Source organism: Ursus americanus, chromosome 25 (assembly GCF_024610735.1).
Source record: "Ursus americanus isolate L20-20 chromosome 25, mUrsAme1.1.p, whole genome shotgun sequence".
Taxonomy (NCBI): domain Eukaryota; kingdom Metazoa; phylum Chordata; class Mammalia; order Carnivora; family Ursidae; genus Ursus; species Ursus americanus.
Window position 1 is genome coordinate 43,907,623 of NC_142151.1, and position 18,028 is coordinate 43,925,650.

The 18,028-nt window shown below is 62.2% G+C and overlaps 1 protein-coding gene across 2 annotated transcripts; it reads left to right on the forward strand.

Moving 5' to 3' along the window:
• Positions 1-1,834: 1,834 nt before the first annotated feature.
• TNS2 (tensin 2) lies at positions 1,835-17,869 on the forward strand. Of its 2 annotated transcripts, XM_087855862.1 has the most exons (30): positions 1,835-2,015; positions 4,612-4,803; positions 6,439-6,547; positions 6,980-7,017; positions 7,891-7,929; positions 8,235-8,273; positions 8,422-8,471; positions 8,660-8,831; positions 9,096-9,146; positions 9,439-9,561; positions 9,647-9,711; positions 10,552-10,635; positions 11,098-11,210; positions 11,304-11,364; positions 11,610-11,685; positions 11,933-12,062; positions 12,144-12,209; positions 12,283-12,396; positions 12,571-13,779; positions 13,917-14,067; positions 14,195-14,784; positions 14,901-14,990; positions 15,323-15,448; positions 15,647-15,739; positions 15,861-15,938; positions 16,110-16,187; positions 16,596-16,764; positions 16,856-16,924; positions 17,064-17,093; positions 17,226-17,869. In XM_087855862.1, exons 1-30 carry the CDS (start codon positions 1,941-1,943, stop codon positions 17,362-17,364), a joined length of 4,419 nt encoding a protein of 1,472 aa, XP_087711988.1. In that variant the 5' UTR covers positions 1,835-1,940; the 3' UTR covers positions 17,365-17,869. The 2 variants fall into 2 exon arrangements, with proteins under 2 accessions (XP_087711988.1, XP_045656924.2); XM_045800968.2 differs by lacking the exon at positions 4,612-4,803 and having other exon boundaries at positions 1,838-2,015.
• The last annotated feature ends 159 nt before the right edge of the window (positions 17,870-18,028 follow it).

Below are 18,028 nucleotides of genomic sequence, written 5' to 3' on the forward strand. Positions count from 1 at the left end.
CATAGGACTCTTGAACTCAAGACCCACATTGGGTGTAGAGATCACTTAAATAAATAAATAAGCTTAAAAAAATAAATAAAGCTTAGAATGTACCCCCTTCAGCAGGCATCCCAGGCACCTAGCCAAAGACCCCAATGAACTCTGGGAAGGACAAGATTTCAAAAGAGCTAGCTATAAAGGGGGACCCCTGGGTGGTTCAGTCGGTTAGGCGTCTGACTCCTGATCTCAGCTCAGGTCTTGATCTCAGGGTTGTGATTCCAAGCCCCACTGGGCATGGAGTCTACTTAAAAAAAATAATTTTTTTTTAATTTAAAAATAAAAGAGCGAGCTATAGACTCCAAAGAAATGAGCAAATTTTCATATCCTATGTATCTTGATTACATAATCAAATCTTCCCAAAATACAGAATGACCCTCAGCTCTGCCCACTCCCCACTAGCCTCTGATCCCTGTCGCTCTCCTTGGGGTTTCCCCAAACTCCAGCCTCTCCCCTCCTCCCAGTGCCTCCCCACCTCTTCCCTCCCCAACCCCATTTCCACCACCCCTCAGCCCTCCCCCAGCCCTCCCTCCAGCGGTTCCCGCTGCTGTAACCTCTGAGACAGAGACTGCCTACTAGACACCAACCCAGCCAAGAGCAGTAAGATCTAGGCTCCCCAGTCCCAGCCACACCCACCCCTTCCCAATGCCAGTCTCTGAGGGACCCACATTGTCACCATGTCTCTCCCCAGCCGCCAGATTGGAATCAGAACCAGATTTCCCAGCCTTTGCCAAAGGCAAGAGGAGCGCAGAGATGACCCAGTTGAGAGCTGAGACAGGGAGGGACCGAGGGCCTTGGAGCTGGTGGTACTGGCTGCCTTCAGCAGGCACTGGACACTGAGCCCCAGGCACGGGCTTCTCAGAATCCACCCCCCACACACACCAGTTTTCATCATGGAAAATCCAGTGGGGAGGGTGAGGGAGGGCAGGAGGGAGTGTCAGGAAGTGCTCAATACTAGAGAACACTGGTAAATCTGAGAATGGGAATAGATTCAAGGTTTCTAGAAAGACATCCTTTCCCTCTACCTTCCCCTCCAGGGTGACACAACTCAAGTCGCCCCGGGGCCCATTTGTTTCTAGCCAGTACCAGATCCCAACACTGCATAGGAGGGAAATATAAGACCACAGACTGAACTTCCATCTCCACTGGAAAACCTGGGACTTGCAGAGTGACAGATGGGCTGCCTGGAGCTGCTTGGGGGGTGGGAGCTTGAACTTGACGTGGAGGTCCTCGGCTGTGAGTCCTTTGGGGAGAAGAGGTGGCCAGGACTTCTCCTCTGTGGCAGAGGGCTAGGGACACCAGGGACAGCAGGCATCTTCCTCTGAATCTGGCGCCCCATGGGTAGGTGGCGCCAGTCCCACCAGGCCAGGCCGCGGGTGGGTCCTGACTCTGGGGTCAGGCTCAATCTCAAATACTGTCCTGTGGAGGGGGCGCCTGAGAGAGGCCGCGGCAGCTCTCCGTAGCGTTTCTAATGCCTTCGGGACCTATGGCCACTTTTCCTTCTGCGTCTGTCCGGCTCCTGTGTTCTGTTTTGCTTTTTGCTGTGTCCTGCCGGGCAGTCTCTCCCGGGCTCGGAGACTGTCGCGTCCGTGTCCTCCGTGTCCACCTCCTCACGCTCTGTCCATCCCGGTCTCTTCCTGCGTCCGAGCGCCCCTCTGCCAGTCTCCGCGTCCCTCCTCGCCCAGAGCCCCAGGAGCGTGGGCCCGCAGGAGAAGGTGGGGAGGACGGGAGGGAGAGGAGGAGGCCGAGGGGCGGGGAGCGGGGGAACGTGGGGATTGGAGCCGGCAGGAGGGAGGAGAGCAGCGCGGGAGGGAGCGAGGGCGGGCGCGGGGCGCGGCGGGCGCGGGAGGGAGCCCGCTCCCGCCTCCTCCGCCTCGGCGTCCGCACGGCGCGGGCCCGGCAGGATGGGCTGGCCCGGGGGCTCCCCCTGCTGCTGCCCCGCCCCGGCGCGCCCCCGCTCCGCCGGGCGCCCCCCGCAGGTGAGTGGCCGCGCGGCGCGGGGCGGGAGGGCGGCGGCCGGTGCGTCACGGCGGCCGGGCGGGGCCGGGGCCCGTCGCCAGGGGGCGCGGGGCGGCGCGGGGGCGCGGGGCTGCGGCTCGGGAGGCTGGGGCCGGGGAGCCGGCGGGCCGCGGGAAGCCGGGAAGGGGACCGGGGGCGGGGCGCGGCCCGCGGTCACACTGCCGTCCCGCCCTCGCGCGTCCTGGGCGCACTGGCCGCCACGGGGCGCACGTTGCCCCCACACGCGGGCCGGGGACCTGGGCGGGAACTGGCGGCCGCGCTCCGGCCTGGCGCGGGAGTGTGCGAGGGTTTTCCTTTTCTACTTCACTTCTGGGGAGACGGAGGCAGGTTCGATTTTCCAGCCGCACTCCTCGGCCCCCCTTCTGCTTCTCCCCTCAATTCTCCAGATCCCTCCGGGCGGGCGCACTCATATATCCCGCCTCTCCTCCCTCTCCTTCCCCGGGCCTCACCCCTCCTCCGCGGCTGGGCTCCCAGCCTCTCATCCAACCACAGCTATTTCCAGGAAGGGGGAGTGTGGGTGGAGGGGTTTCTCCAAACAAACCCAAGGCTTCGGAGTGAGAGGGGGCCAGGCTGGGGGAGAGACTGACAGGCTCCAGAATGTTCCAGGCAGGAGAAGGGCAAGGATCCTAGGGGGTCTGGCCATGTCTTCCAGGCCTGCCCCATGAGCTCCTTTCCCTCTCAATTCTGGCCCTCCCATCTCCATCTCACTTCAGGAGGCGGCCCAGGGAGTGGGGAGAGACTCCAAGCCATGCTTCCCTGGCCACCCAACACAGGGCTTAGTGAGTCCCCCAAGAGGTAACTACCAGGTGAGGGGGCCTTTCAACCCCTCTGGGGGCAGCAGGTGTAGAAAGAAGAATGCTCAAGGGGTCCTGGTCAAGGTATGTGCAAAAGGAGCAGAGAAAGTCCACCCCAACCTACCCACCCACCACAGCACTCCTCCTCCCCGCAGCTCTGCTATGAACTGGACCAGGCCAGGCCCAGTTGCCCACACTGGCCAGGGGCCTGGAATGTCTTGGGACCCGGCCAGGGTTGATGGAATGGGAGTGGGTTGCAGAGCCAGTGCCCCTCTCCAGTTACATGCTGGGGTCCTAAGCCTGGCCACAGAGATACCTCCCTGGCCAAGGTACTCTGGGGACAGACTTCCTGACCTGCAAGGAGGCTTAGAGCTTCAAAGGCAAAGCCTCAGCCCAGGCCCGTGCCAAGCAGGTCCAAAGAAGTGTCCCAAGTGGGCTTGCATAAGGGGGCTCATCTCAGAGAAGGCAGGATTAGATCAGTGCCTTTGGCGTGAAGGAGGGAGAGGCAAATCTAAGGACCTGGTGGGAGAAGCCTGAGCTCTGGTACATTCAGTAAATACCATGCAAATGAGGGGAGGCACATTTCCACATTCTTTCAAGTGACAGCTCCAGCCAGTCAAAGGGCTGCTGTCCAAGGCTTGGGGCTGAGGACCCCCTGGCCCTTAACCCCATATATTTTTGGAAGATTACTCCCCCCCCACCACTTCCAAGGCCCCAATCCACCTCCTTCCCTTGACTCCTGGGACAGGAAGTTGGCCATGTTCCCAGGAGGGAAGCAGGAGGCCCACAGAGGGGGGTGGAGTATGTGTTGGGAGGGGGGCCTCCTGTCCAGTCCTTAGGCCCTGGGACAGCTGCTGAGGAAGGAGAGCAGAGCTAGGAGAGCCATGAAGGTAGTACTCAGCCTGGGGCAGGGTTGGGGGGAGGGGGAGATAGGGTCCAACCCTAGGGCCTGGGTGGAGGGCCTACATAGCTGGGCTGGGAAGAGGGGCTAGGGATCTGGGAGGTCTGGCTGGAAGAAGCCAAGGAATGGGGGTGCGAGGGAGGGGGGGTGGATGACGGACTGTCAGGAGCAGAGCTGCTGGGGTGCTCTCAGGAGAAAGGCCTCAAGCGCCTTGGGCTGGAGCAGGAGAATGGACCACTCCTGTGGGCAGAACAATCTTGTGGCTGGAATTAGGCCTTCCAGTGTGTCTGGGAGGGACGGGGGCGGGGGGACTGTGCGTGCTCTCCTTTTCTACTTCATAACCAGTGAAACTGGGGAAGGAGCCGGCCCTCGGTTTATCTTCCCTGTCCCTCAGGATGCACTCCTAATTCAGGGCTGGCTGGAGTAGTGAGTGATTCCCAGCTCCCTCTTCCTCCCCACCAGAGGTCCCCTGAGAGCCTGAGCGTTCAGGCTGGGAGGCTGGCCTGGCCGGGGACAGAGTGTTCCCCACTGGCCCTTGAGCCCTGCCCTGAGACCTAAATCCTCCCCCCGCCCCCACCCCGCCCCACGGAGGGCTGGATCTCAGGATCCTTGCAGATCCCTGCATAGGCTGGATCCTTGGGCATGGGGCAGCTCCAGAGCCAGGGGGCTGGGGGGCAAAAGATCCTGGGCTGACACTCCCAGCAGGGTAGATCCTGGGAATCTGATCTCCTGGCCTCCCCCACATCCTCTCCCCCCCCCCACTTCCTGGAGCAGCGACCTGCCCCTTTCCCGCCTGCACTCCCTCCACTTCCAGGGCTGGGCTTCTCCTCACACCAGCCAGACAGCCTACCCTCCACCCAGGGGAAGCAGCTGCCTCCGCCAGGCCGCTTCCAGGAAGCCCCGGGCCGGGCCCCAGCATTGTTCAGGCCCGCGGTCGGCACCCCAGCCCGCGGTCGGCACCCCAGCCCGCCGGACATCATGAAGTCCAGCGGCCCCGTGGAGAGGCTGCTCAGAGCCCTGGGGAGGAGGGACAGCAGCCGGGCCAGCAGCAGGGTAGGAGTGCCCGCTGGCTGGGCAGAGGAGGGGCAGGGGAGGAGGTGTGGGCAGTGGGGGAGGGGACCAGGACTCAGGCCAGACCCTTTCCCCACTGCCCCGCATGCCCCGCATGCCCTCACTACTCTGCCTCTTTGGAGTGGCCAGGGCTGTGGCGTGAGCAGCAGAAGTTTGGATTAGAGCAGAACCTGGTGTCTACTTTGGCTCCTCCAACCTCCCTGCCCTAGCTCAGCCCAACCCTGGGGGTCCTCGCCCCTCAACCTGCACTCAGGTATACTTCATGGCAGCACTTTTCCAGGTACTACCCTGGAGCCCCGGAGCAGGACTAGGAGATCAGGCCCCTTCCCTGAGCTAAGAAGTTTGGGGAAAATGGGGTGGAAGTGGCAAAGGGAGGGGGGCGGCGGCCAGGTCTCAGAAGTGCTTTAGACACTAGGGCTTTGCTTTCCCTTGACATCATCTGTGCATGCTGTTAATGCCAAAATGCACCGGGCTCTCCTAATGGGTCCGGCAAGGTTGGACCAGAGACCTCAGGTGGGGTTTAATCCAGCTGCTTCGGGACAGCCAAGAGACCAAAAGTGCTGCCTGGGTCCCCAGGATGGGGGGCCTGGAGGCCTATCACTCCATTTCCCCATATTTTCTCAGCCTTACCCCCAAAAAGCAGCAGCTCAGGGCAACGTGAGACAGTATTATTGGTGGGGGGAGGGCAGGAACTTGAACTGAGGGAGGAGAAACATGGGTAAAAGGGAGAGGACGCAATAGTCCCCAGAGAGAGGACGAGTGAGGTGAACTCACAGTGGGAGGGAGGGACTGAGGGCCATGATGGGGCATCCCTGCCTCACTGCACTCTGGGTAGGGAGGGGCCCAACAGGGCATCTAGTCCACCCCTTCTCCCATTCCATGCTGGAACCCCACTCGAACCTCCTCAAGTGCCAGGGTGCTCAGGACATCCAGAAGTAGCAGGGCAGCTAAATGTTCCCTCAGTGTCCTGCCTCTGTCTGCCTGTCCCTCCAGCGGTCCTGCCCCCTCCTTACACAATTGCTGCCTGCCGCCTCAATGCACAATGAGTAAACATGTTGTTCTGACAGAAGGGGGAGGGGGGCATGTCAGCTGTCTGGAGCGTGGGGACAGCAGGAGCCAGGGGAGTAGGACTGGCTGAGGCCACTCGTGCCAGGTCAGTCTGGGTGTTGCGTGACTGACATCCTACATTCATGTCTGGACCCCCTCCTGCTCACTCTCCACAGGGCCCTTCATCTGCGGAGGGCATATGGGAGGAGAAACGGGGAGCCGTTATAGAGGAAAGTCAGAGAGCACCCCCCAACCAGGAGGAAAGCTCTAGGGCTTGGGGACGCAGTGACCACGAGGGTTTCACACACCAGGGCCATATGAGGGGCCTGAGTGATTCCTCAGAGACAAGGTGATCCAGCTGGGGTGAGGCCAGGGGACCGATTCCACACACCATCAAGGACAGGCCCCACAACGGCCCAGAAACAGGTGTGGCCAAGTGCGTCTTAGGAGTGTGGGGGCTTTATCAGGACGGAGGGAGAAAGAAACCAGGCAGTGCTAAGACCCCGGCCCAGTCCCAGAGACGGGCCCGCTGAGGACTGACGCCTCTGCCTGCGTGTCCCTCCACCCCAGCCTAGGAAAGCTGAGCCACACAGCTTCCGGGAGAAGGTCTTCCGGAAGAAGCCACCAGTCTGCGCAGTGTGTAAGGTGACCATCGATGGGACTGGCGTCTCATGCAGAGGTGAGGTGCCCCGTCCTGTGACTGAGAGCCTCCACCCAGCACCACTGTGTGCACAACTCCAGGGGGCAGACTCACGGAAATCCAAACGAGCATGCTCCCCATGACAGACACTCCCCACCCCTGCAACCCAGGAGACCCACCACTCTCCACCCTTCCCCACTCTGACCTGTAATGGGGACCTCTCTCCTCACCCCCACCCACCCCCACCCGAGGACTTTAGCCCTGGCTCCCTCCCTCCCTGGCCTGGGCGGTACTACCCCACCGCCATATGCTTCCTTTGAACCGCCCTTGCCCCCTCCCCATTCCATCTCAACACACTCTTGGAAGTCCCAAGATCTGGTCTCAGGGCCTGGGGAGGTGGGGGGAGGGCTACCCCCTCCACTGCCCCAACAGGCCCTTGCTAACCTCTCTCTTCTCCCCACCATCCTCTAGTTTGCAAGGTGGCAACACACAGAAAATGTGAAGCAAAGGTGGGTGCTTGATTGGGGGAGGGGGACTAGAGTCCCTTGCTCTGAAACAGGCTTCTCCAGTCACACTGGCATCAACCCTCCACCCCTCTCATCATTGGGGAATCCCCTGCTGGGGTGGGAGTGGGTGCTGTACTGGGCCCTTTAAGAACCACCCTACTCCACCCCCTGGAGGGCTGGCCCAGGCTGGTGGACAGGAGACAGCGTTTGTCTTGGTGCTGTGCCCAGGCTGCAGCTGGCGAGAGGATGGGGGTGGGGAAGAGGAGGAGAATGAGGAGGAGGAAGGGTGGGGTGGGTGCGGGGGGAGCAGGATTTCAAAGACTGGGCAGCCGGATGGGCTGTGCCTTCCCTCTGGGGAAGGGTCCTCAGGATGCCTGGGTGGGACTTGTCCTGGGCCCTGGAAAAGGCTGGGCAGAAGGTACAAGATAGCACCACGGTCCACTGGGGACCTGAGACAGCCCCATCTCTGAGGAGGTTCCCTGGTCGTCCTCCTGCAGTGCGGGGGGTCCCAGGGCTTGGAGTTGGCCTGGGGGAGCTGTGTGCCCAGGGGCGGGGTCTCCCGGTGAAAGAGGCCAGTGTCCGTTCCTGGCCATGGCCTGCCTGCATGGCTCTATATATAACTCGTGCCCCGCAGCTGGATGAATGGGGGTCTGTGTGGGCAGGGGGCTGGGAGCCAAAAGCAACAAGTGGGGGACCCGGGGGTGGGGGACCGAGAGGCCAGAGGGGAGGCTCCCTTAAATAGAGGAACCTCAGCTGGAGTGTGCGCCCATCTGCTGAAAGCCCCTCCACCTTGCTGAAGCTGAGAGGTACCCCATCCTCAAGCCCAGGAGAGCCCCTTGCCCCAGGAGCTCAGTCCCTCGCTCGGTCCCCTTCCAGGTCACTTCGTCCTGTCAGGCCTTGCCTCCTGCGGAGCTGGTGAGTGTGCTCTGAGATGGAGCGGGGGAGGCAAGGAGGTGTCCACAGGTCTGGTGGCCGCAGGCAGGGCCCCCAGGAGGCTGCCTTGGGTGGACTGCTGTGGGCGTTGGGCATCCCGAGGGAGAGGGGGAAAACGAGCCCTCTGCTCTTCTTGCCCTTGGGCCTGCTGGGGGTTAGGACTCCTCTCCCCTCGCCCAGTACTGCCCCCACAGGGACACTGGCGGGCCCTCTCCACCATGGCCAGGCGCACACTGGTCCCTGCCCCCGCCCTAACCCCTCCCTTTTCCTTCTCCGTCTCCCTCTAGCGGAGAAACACGGCCCCTGTGAGGCGCATAGAGCACCTGGTAAGGGATGCTGCACGAGGGGGCGGACGCAGGTAGCTGTGGGGGTACGGACCTAGGTTTCGTCTGAGGACCAAAGTTCAGGGCACTCTGGAGCGGGGAGCCTAGACTGGGGGGCACCCAACATGGGCACCGTCTCCTCATCCACCAGGGATCCACCAAGTCTCTGAACCACTCAAAGCAGCGCAGCACGCTGCCCAGGTAAGTGAGGGCGCCGGGGCGGTCCCCCACCTCAGCCTAGCGCAGCGCCTCCCAGCAAAGCCCTCCGGGCAGCCCCCCGCCCGCGAGCGGCCCCACCTACCCTGGGGACCCCGAGGCCTCGCGCTCCGCTCCCACCCGCCCCCGGGAGCCCCGCCCCCGTGCCTGACGCAGGCTTCGCCCCCTCCCAGGAGCTTCAGCCTGGACCCGCTTATGGAGCGCCGCTGGGACTTGGACCTCACTTACGTGACGGAGCGGATCCTGGCCGCCGCCTTCCCCGCGCGGCCCGACGAGCAGCGACACCGGGGCCACCTGCGCGAGCTGGCTCACGTGCTGCAATCCAAGCACCGCGACAAGTACCTGGTGAGGGGCGGGGCCTGCCGCAGTCAGCCAATTAAAGGGCTGGGAGATCCGGATGGGCGGAGCTGCTCCCAGACGCCAATCTCGCGGAGGCGCGGTCCCAGGGGGCGGGGCCCGGGGGCGGGGCCGCGGGAGCCGAGCCGGAGTGCCCCCTCTGGGCTGTAGCGACCTCCTCCTTTGGGAGAAAGACTTTGCTTAGGGTCACAGCAGGGGACCGCACCTCACGCCTTGTGGTCACTTCCTTCTAAAGCCCCCCTTTCCTTGCAGCTCTTCAACCTTTCAGAGAAAAGACATGACCTGTCCCGCCTAAACCCTAAGGTAGGAGGGGATTAAAGCCATTAATCCCTAGAAGCCCCCAGCCTCCTCATTAATAGGAGCGATTGGCATCGACTTCGCTCTTAAGCACTTTCCCAGATGACTTCCTACTTGCGACACGGTGCAGCAGGCATCAACCCGTTGTACCGGTGAGGAAAGTGCTGAGGCTGCCTTGAACAACCAACCGTCCCTTGACCTTGGCCCCCACCGACCCCTACATCTGGTCCCTTCTCCATCCCCACCCCTCTCTCCTCGCTTGTGGCCCCCACCCTCAGTTGTACCCCCACACGTCCAGGTCCAGGACTTCGGCTGGCCCGAGCTGCACGCACCGCCCCTGGACAAGCTGTGTTCCATCTGCAAAGCCATGGAGACGTGGCTCAGTGCGGACCCACAGCACGTGGTCGTGCTGTACTGCAAGGTGGGCTGGGACCTCGGGTTCAGCGGGCTGGGGTGCCCTCAGCCTGGGGCCCCAGCCGGCCCTCCATTCCTCTCTCTCTCCTCAGGGGAGCAAGGGCAAGCTCGGGGTCATCGTCTCCGCGTACATGCACTACAGCAAGATCTCTGCAGGGTGAGGCTCCCGGGCCCCCGACTGGCCCCTTCCCCAGGGACCCTGCCTCCGGGTGGCTTTGATGAGCCCACCTCCCTCGAAGCCCACCTCTGTGTTCAGAGAGCCATGTACCATCAACTCAGCCTTTCCACCTCCTTTTCCTCACTTGTACTTGCCACGGTTCCCAGCAGAGGATCTGCATCAGATTCCTAGGGCTGCCTAACAAAGTGCCACGAACTAAATGGCTTAAGACCACAGAAGTTCGTTGCCTCGGTTCTGGAGGCTAGGAGTCTAAAACGAGGTGTCGGCAGGGGTGCACTCCCACTGAGACTCTGGGTAGAACCCTACCTTGCCTCTCTCTAGCTTCTGGTGGTGAGCAGATATCCTTGTGTCCCTCGGCTTGCCGCTGCGTCACTCCAGCTCTGCCTTGGTCGTCACGTGGCTCTCTTCCTGTGTGTGTGTCTGTCTGTCTCTTCTCTTCTTCTAAGGACACCAGTCATATTGGATTAAGGGCTCATCCCTACTCCAGTATAACATCTTAACTAATTCTGCAACGACCCTATTTCCAAATAAGGTCACATTCTGAGGTACATATCTTTTTGGGAGACACAATTCAACCCATAACATGGTCTTATTGCCCCATTTTACAGAGGAGGAAACTAAAAACTCAGGGAACATTTGCCTGAGGTCCAACAACTAGTAAAGTGACTGTCTGTGGGGTTCCTGGTCCTCTTCACCACCACTCTGGGCTTCCTCTAGACTCGGGAGATCACATGTCTCCTCCCTCCCCGGGGGCTTAGGGTTGGGAGGCCTGGATGGATACAAGCCCCTGATCCCCCACACTGGCCCTGCGGTCCCCAGGGCAGACCAGGCACTGGCCACGCTAACCATGAGGAAGTTCTGCGAGGACAAGGTGGCCGCGGAGCTGCAGCCCTCCCAGCACCGGTGAGCAGCCTGGGTGGGGATGGGCCACAGGAGCGGCTCCCTCCAGGGCCGCCAAGGCCCAGATTCTCTCGTTCGTACAGCACACCTTCATGGAGCATCTTCTGTGTGCCAGGCACGGTGCCAGGGGCTGAGAATTCAGAACAAACCAGGTCCCTGCTCTCACGGAGCTTGTGATAAAGAGAGACTTGCAGGATAGTCAGAGCCCTTCTCTATCATGGGAAGCAGAGATCTGGAGGGAAGAGCATTCTAGGCAGAGGGGCCAGCAAGTACAAACCACGGAGACAGCGAGAGGGATTGAGGTTAGATGTGAGGAAGAACTTCCCGGTGAGCTGGAAGATAGGAGGGAAGTGCTAAGAAAGGCAGGCCTTCCAAGGGTGGGGGTGCGTGTGTTTATAGTAGAAATGATACAGAGGGACCCCCAGAGCAAGGGGCTTATGTTCTCACTGACACACTCCCTACCAGATACATCAGCTACTTCAGCGGCCTCCTGTCTGGCTCCATCAGAATGAACAGCAGCCCTCTCTTCCTGCACTATGTGCTCGTGCCCGTGCTGCCAGCCTTTGAACCTGGCACCGGTGAGTCTTCCTGGGATGTGCTCCACAGGGAGGGCTGTCCCCCACCCCCTCCATTCATACCCCTCACGTGCCTTCTCCTCCTCGTGCCTCCAGGCTTCCAGCCCTTCCTCAAGATCTACCAGTCCATGCAGCTGGTCTACACATCTGGAATCTAGTGAGCGCTCTGTTCCCAGGCCCCTTGCCCCCCGCCTTCCTGTTCCTCCAGCCTCCCCAGACACCCGGGCTGCCCGCTCCTACCACTGCACCCGGAAACATATGCCGTCAAGGAGTCCATTTTACAGACCGAGAGGTTCTCACTCAGGGCTCAGACTCCAGTCTCCCAACTCCCTCCTGACCCCTCCTACCCCCACCGCCAGCCCAGCCTCCGATTCAGCCTCAGCCTTGTCCTCTCTTCCTCAGTCACATTGCAGGCCCTGGGCCCCAGCAGCTGTGCATCAGCCTAGAGCCAGCCCTCCTCCTCAAAGGCGATGTCATGGTGAGGGGCCATCCTGGGAAGGGGGGTGCAAGGGGTGCTGGTGTATCCCGCCAGCGGCACTGTCTCTGGTGAGTTATTGGTTCAAGGCAGATGGGAGGGCGGAAACTTAGTCCCCATGGTGGGGGAGGTGCGTCACCTCGAGTTGAGACCGGGCTGAGCTGTGGCCAGACAGTCCCCAGGATGGAAGCACAGAGGAGACGTAAGTGGACAGGAGGGCCTGACCCCCGGTCTCCCTTCCCTCCTCCAGGTGACCTGCTATCACAAGGGTGGCCGGGGGACAGACCGGACCCTGGTGTTCCGAGTCCAGTTCCACACGTGCACCATCCACGGGCCACGGCTCACTTTCCCCAAGGACCAGCTGGACGAGGCCTGGGCTGGTGAGTTGGAGACAGATGCGGGGGTCGGAGCCCAGGTGAGGGCGGGCAGGGGCCTGGCTCCTCACCGTCCATTCTCCGCAGATGAGAGGTTCCCCTTCCAAGCCTCAGTGGAGTTCGTCTTCTCCTCTGGCCCTGAAAAGATCAAAGGTAAGAGCCAAACCTGGGGGCGGAGCTAAAGGTTGTGTCCCTGCTCCCCAACACCTGGCTGGCCCTTCCGCAGGCAACACCCCACGGAATGAGCCTTCGGTCTCTGTTGACTACAACACCGCAGAGCCCGCCGTGCGCTGGGACTCCTACGAGAACTTCAATCAGCACCATGAGGACAGTGTGGACGGTGCGTGGACAGGCCCAGGGGCGGTGGGAGGTGTAGGTGTCCTTCCTCCCAGACAGATTCCCCCTCTCAAGAGACACCCCTGAGCCACAGTCTCCTGCACTGTGCCCTCTCATTAACTTTCTCTCTCCCCCTTCTCCCTGCTTGCCCCCCCTCCCTGGTCCTCTCCCGACTCAGGCTCCCCGACCCACACCCGGGGACCTCTGGACGGCAGTCCTTACGCCCAGGTGCAGCGGGCCCCCCGCCAGACCCCCCCAGCGCCCTCTCCAGAGCCACCTCCACCCCCTATGCTGTCTGTCAGCAGCGACTCGGGCCATTCGTCCACGCTGACCACAGAGCCCGCTGCCGAGTCCCCTGGCCGGCCGCCCCCGACGGCTGCCGAGCGGCAGGAGCTCGATCGCCTCCTGGGAGGCTGTGGAGTGGCCGGCGGGGGCCGGGGAGCTGGGCGTGAGACGGCCATCCTCGATGACGAAGAGCAGCCCCCCGCGGGCAGAGGCCCGCACCTCGGAATGTACTCGGGCCACAGACCTGGCCTCAGCCGCCACTGCTCCTGCCGCCAGGGCTACCGGGAGCCCTGCGGGGTCCCCAATGGGGGCTACTACCGGCCGGAGGGAACCCTGGAGAGGCGGCGGCTGGCCTATGGGGGCTACGAGGGGCACCCCCAGGGCTACGCCGAGGCCTCTGTGGAGAAGAGGCGTCTCTGCCGATCACTGTCCGAGGGCCCGTATCCCTACCCACCTGAGCTGGGGAAACCAGCCAATGCGGACTTCGGCTACCGGGCCCCAGGCTACCGGGAGGTGGTGATCCTGGAGGATGCGGGGTTGCCTGCCCTCTGCTCGTGCCCCGCCTGTGAGGAGAAGCTGGCGCTGCCCACTGCGGCCCTATATGGGCTGCGGCTGGAGAGGGAGGCCGGAGAGGGCTGGGCGGGCGAGGCGGGCAAGCCCCTCCTGCACCCTGTGCGGCCAGGGCACCCACTGCCCCTGCTCGTGCCGGCCTGCGGGCATCACCATGCCCCGATGCCCGACTACAGCTGCCTGAAGCCACCCAAGGTGGGCGACGATGGGCATGAGGGCTGCCCCTATGCCGTGTGCCCCGAAGGCAGGTATGGGCATCCAGGGTACCCCGCCCTGGTGACCTACGGCTATGGAGGAGCAGTTCCCAGTTACTGCCCGGCCTATGGCCGCGCGCCTCATAGCTGTGGCTCTCCAGCTGAGGCCAGAGCATACTCCGGTTCTGGCGCCCACTCCCCACGGGCTGGCTCCGTGTCCCCAGGCAGCCCACCCTACCCGCAGTCCAGGAAGCTGAGCTACGAGATCCCTGCGGAGGAGGGAGGGGACAGGTACCCGATGCCTGGGCACCTGGCCCCAGCAGGAGTGGCATCTGCAGGTGAGGGCGCTGGGCTGCGGAGTGCCTAGGGAAGAGGAGGGTTCTGGAAGATGGTGGGAAAGGTGCAGAGTGAGAGAGAGCTACGCCAGACAGAAGGGAACTCTGGCTCACAGCCCCTTTTCTCACCTTCCCCACAGAGTCACCTGAGCCAGCGTCCTGGAGGGAGGGCCCGAGCGGGCAGAGTACCCTGCCTCGGTCTCCCCGTGATGCTCCGTGCAGTGCCTCTTCTGAGCTGTCTGGGCCCTCCACACCCCTGCACACCAGCAGCCCAGTCCAGGGCAAGGAAAGGTATGCGGAGGGGCCGGGGGTGTCCAGGCACCGAGGCAGCCTGGAAAGCTGGGGGTGGGGGCGGCTCACACAGGGGCTCTGCAGCCCTGCTGACCTACTGACCACTGCCCGCCCTCCCAAACTGCAGCACCCGACGGCAGGACAGCACGTCCCCCACCTTGGTGCCCACTCAGAGACTAAGTCCTGGCGAGGTCTTGCCATCTATTCCCCAGGGAGGCGCTGAAAAGGCTCCCGAGCTGCCAGCAAGAAGCGGGCTTGAGCTTCCGGCCGCTAGCCCCTTCTCCCCCACCTCCCCCCCCAGCTCACCCAATGACTGGCCTCAGGAGAAGAGCCCGGGGAGCCGCTCGGACAGTGCCAGTCCGAGGGGCCCCGTGCCCACCACGCTGCCTGGCCTCCGCCATGCCCCCTGGCAGGGCCTTCGAGACCCCCCAGAGAGTCCGGATGGGTCCCCCCTCACTCCTGTGCCTACCCAGATGCCCTGGCTTGTGGCCAGCTCAGAGCCGCCTCAGAGCTCACCCACGCCTGCCTTCCCCCTGGCTGCCTCCTATGACATCAGTGGCCCCACCCAGCCCCCACTTCCCGAGAAACGCCACTTGCTGGGACCTGGGCAACAGCCAGGACCCTGGGGCTCAGAGCAGGCATCACCACCAGCCAGAGGCACCAGTCACCATGTCACCTTTGCACCTCTGCTCCCGGATAATGTCCCCCAGCCCCCAGGTATAAAAGGCCTTGAGGGGGGTGGGACCCCCTGTGTGAGAACCTGTCTCCCAAGGAGGGGCATGGCATGGGTGCTGGGAAGTACTGGGGCCAAGCTCGGTCCCTCCCTGTCCTAGAGCCCCCTGTGCAAGAGAGCCAGAGCAATGTCAAGTTCGTCCAGGATACGTCCAAGTTCTGGTACAAACCGCACCTGTCCCGTGACCAAGGTGAGAAGCCAGCCTGCCCCTCCCTTCCCACCCTCCCGGGCTCCGTCTTGGCTTGACAACCCATCATTCCAGTGCCTCCTCCCTGTCTCAGCAGGTTTACCTGGGCTGAGTCTCTCACTAGCAGGTGGTTCTGGGCTTTGGGCCCAAGGAAGTTTAGAATCAACACTGTCCGTTGCCCTTTTAACTCTAAAGTTCCATCCCCGGGTGCCCCAAACACCACAGCCATTAGGGTGAGAGGCCTAGAGAGCTCGAGTAGTGAGTAGCGGAGGTGGAGAGGGGCTGCGTGGGGCTCAATCAGCCACTGCGTGAGAACTTCTCCCACCTCCTCCCAGCCATCGCCCTGCTGAAGGACAAGGATCCTGGGGCCTTCCTGATCAGGGACAGTCATTCATTCCAAGGAGCCTATGGGCTGGCCCTCAAGGTGGCCACACCTCCACCCAGCGCCCAGCCCTGGAAAGGTACAGAATGCCCAAACCTGAGGGAGAAGGGGAGTGGAGTGGGGGGAGGTTCCAGAGGCAACACGAGGCGGGGTGGGCCATGGCACTTCTTGGTGGAGAGAGGCAGGAAGTGACCCGCTCCAGCTCTGGAAAGAATCCCAGCAGGGGAGAAAGCAGGGACCTAGAATCTGATAAAGGCTTCCTCTCCCCTCCCCTCAGGGGACCCCTTGGAACAGCTTGTCCGCCATTTTCTCATTGAAACTGGGCCCAAAGGGGTGAAGATCAAGGGCTGTCCCAGTGAGCCCTACTTTGGTGAGCAGCAGGGGAAGGTTACAGTGGGTTGGTCTAGGGGGGCCAAAGGGTTTCGGGAGGGTGGAGGGAGAGCTGGGGATATCTGGGGGCACCTCACGGCTTCTCTCACCTCTCCCTGCAGGCAGCCTGTCCGCCCTGGTCTCCCAGCACTCCATCTCCCCACTGTCCCTGCCCTGCTGCCTGCGCATTCCCAGCAAAGGTGGGTGTCTTGGGATCTGTCCGCCCACTTCTCCTCACCCACTGCAGCCCCAGGCAGCAGCCCCAGGGCCTGGCTCCCAGCCTGCCTTCCCCTGGGGCAACAAAGAGTTCTCCACCTCCTAGGGAATGGGGCTCCCTGCTAACCTTCCTTGTTGGCCCCTATTTCCCTCAGACCCTTTAGAGGAGACCCCAGAGGCCCCAGTGCCCGCCAACATGAGCACAGCAGCAGACCTCCTCCGTCAGGGTGCCGGTAGGGACCTCCGCCTCCCTTCTTCCCTCTCCTTGGGCACCAGTAGGGCACTACAGGTGCAGGCATGAGGCACTGAAAGGCCTGGAGGTGGGTGGGCCCCTCTATTTGTAGTGGGAGTGGGAAAGGGGGCCTTCAGTCTAGGACCCCAAAGTCATGAATATGAAATCCTTGGTGCAGGCGGGGGACAGCCTTGTTAGCATGCAGATTCTTGGGCTTCTTTCCAGCATTTCGGACTAGATCTGGGGGAGTTGTAGAACCTGCCTTGTAACGGGTGACCTGTGATTCTCACGACTTCGGAGCAACGCTGGCTGGGGAAAGGGCAAGAGCTGGGGGTGTGGAGGGATAGGGGAAGGTAATCTGGGTGCTGGCAAAGCCGGTGCCCCCCTCCAGCCCTCTCCTGCCCCCTAGCCTGCAGTGTGCTCTACCTGACCTCAGTGGAGACAGAGTCACTGACGGGCCCCCAGGCGGTGGCCCGGGCCAGCTCGGCAGCTCTGAGCTGCAGCCCCCGGCCCACCCCAGCCATCGTCCACTTCAAGGTCTCGGCCCAGGGCATTACACTGACAGACAATCAAAGGAAGTGAGTATGTGTGCCGAAGCCCCTGGGGGACCCTGGGGACACCCCCCCCCCCCGTTTCTGGCTGTGATGTTCCCCATGATCCTCCTCGAAGGCTCTTCTTTCGCCGTCATTACCCAGTGAACAGCATCACCTTCTCCAGCACTGATCCTCAGGACCGGAGGTGAGCCTCCCTCCCGACCCTTGGCTCCCACAGCCCCACACTCCCATCAGACCCTGCAGACCAGGTCGCCCCCTGCCCCAGCCCTCCCTCAGTAGCTAGACCCCAGGTGCATTTCTTCACGGTTCTTCTCTTTCTGCAGATGGGCCAACCCCGACGGGACCACATCCAAGTAAGCCTCCCCCACGAGTACCACCCCTTCCCCCCATGGGACTGAGGCACTGCCTTCCTCCCCAACCCTGGCTCTGCAGTCTTTTGTGGAGGCGATGTTGAGCCCCTTCCCCATCCTGCTTTGTACCCCTAGGATCTTTGGTTTCGTGGCCAAGAAGCCGGGAAGCCCCTGGGAGAACGTGTGTCACCTCTTTGCAGAGCTTGACCCAGATCAGCCTGCAGGCGCCATTGTCACCTTCATCACCAAAGTCCTACTGGGCCAGAGAAAGTGAAGGAAGGCCACAAGCTCAGAGCCCACGTCAACACCGCACACCTCTCAGCACCCCACAGTCCTCACTTCCCCTGGCCTGGGCCCAGGAGACCCAGGAGCCAGCCCCCTCCCTTAGGAATGGGGAGTGGGCATCAGCCTGGGACACTGCTCTCCTTCCCTGCCCCCAGCCTGCTAAGCCAAGTGGACGGGCCTGTGAGATGACCTTGCATGTGAGCAGACGGCAGAGACGGGCGTGTGAAGGGTGAGGAGGCATCGGCAGTCGAACCCTGGAGGGGATGTGGACAGCCCCACCTGCAGGAGAACATCAGCCCTGGAGGGGAATCGGCCTGCCAGCTCGACCCAGCTGCAGGTCCCAGCCTGGCAGGGAGAGGGGGAAGAGGTGTGGGGAGCAAGGCACTCCCTCCTCTGCCTCCCCCTCTGAGCAGAGAGATCAGAGTGGGATCATATGAATAGGGGGGAAAAAAGAGTCTATTTTTGTCTAATAATAAAGAATTTCTATAACATTACCTCGGAGTTGGAACCTTGTTCACGGGAAGGTCGAAGCCTCGTGTCTCCCAGGAGCATACCTGTGCTTCTTGGGGGCATTCCAGGCCCACAGCCAGGTCCACGGCACACACACAATCCCCCTCCTTGGCCTCCTACTGGTCCAAGTGTCCAGTGAGCAA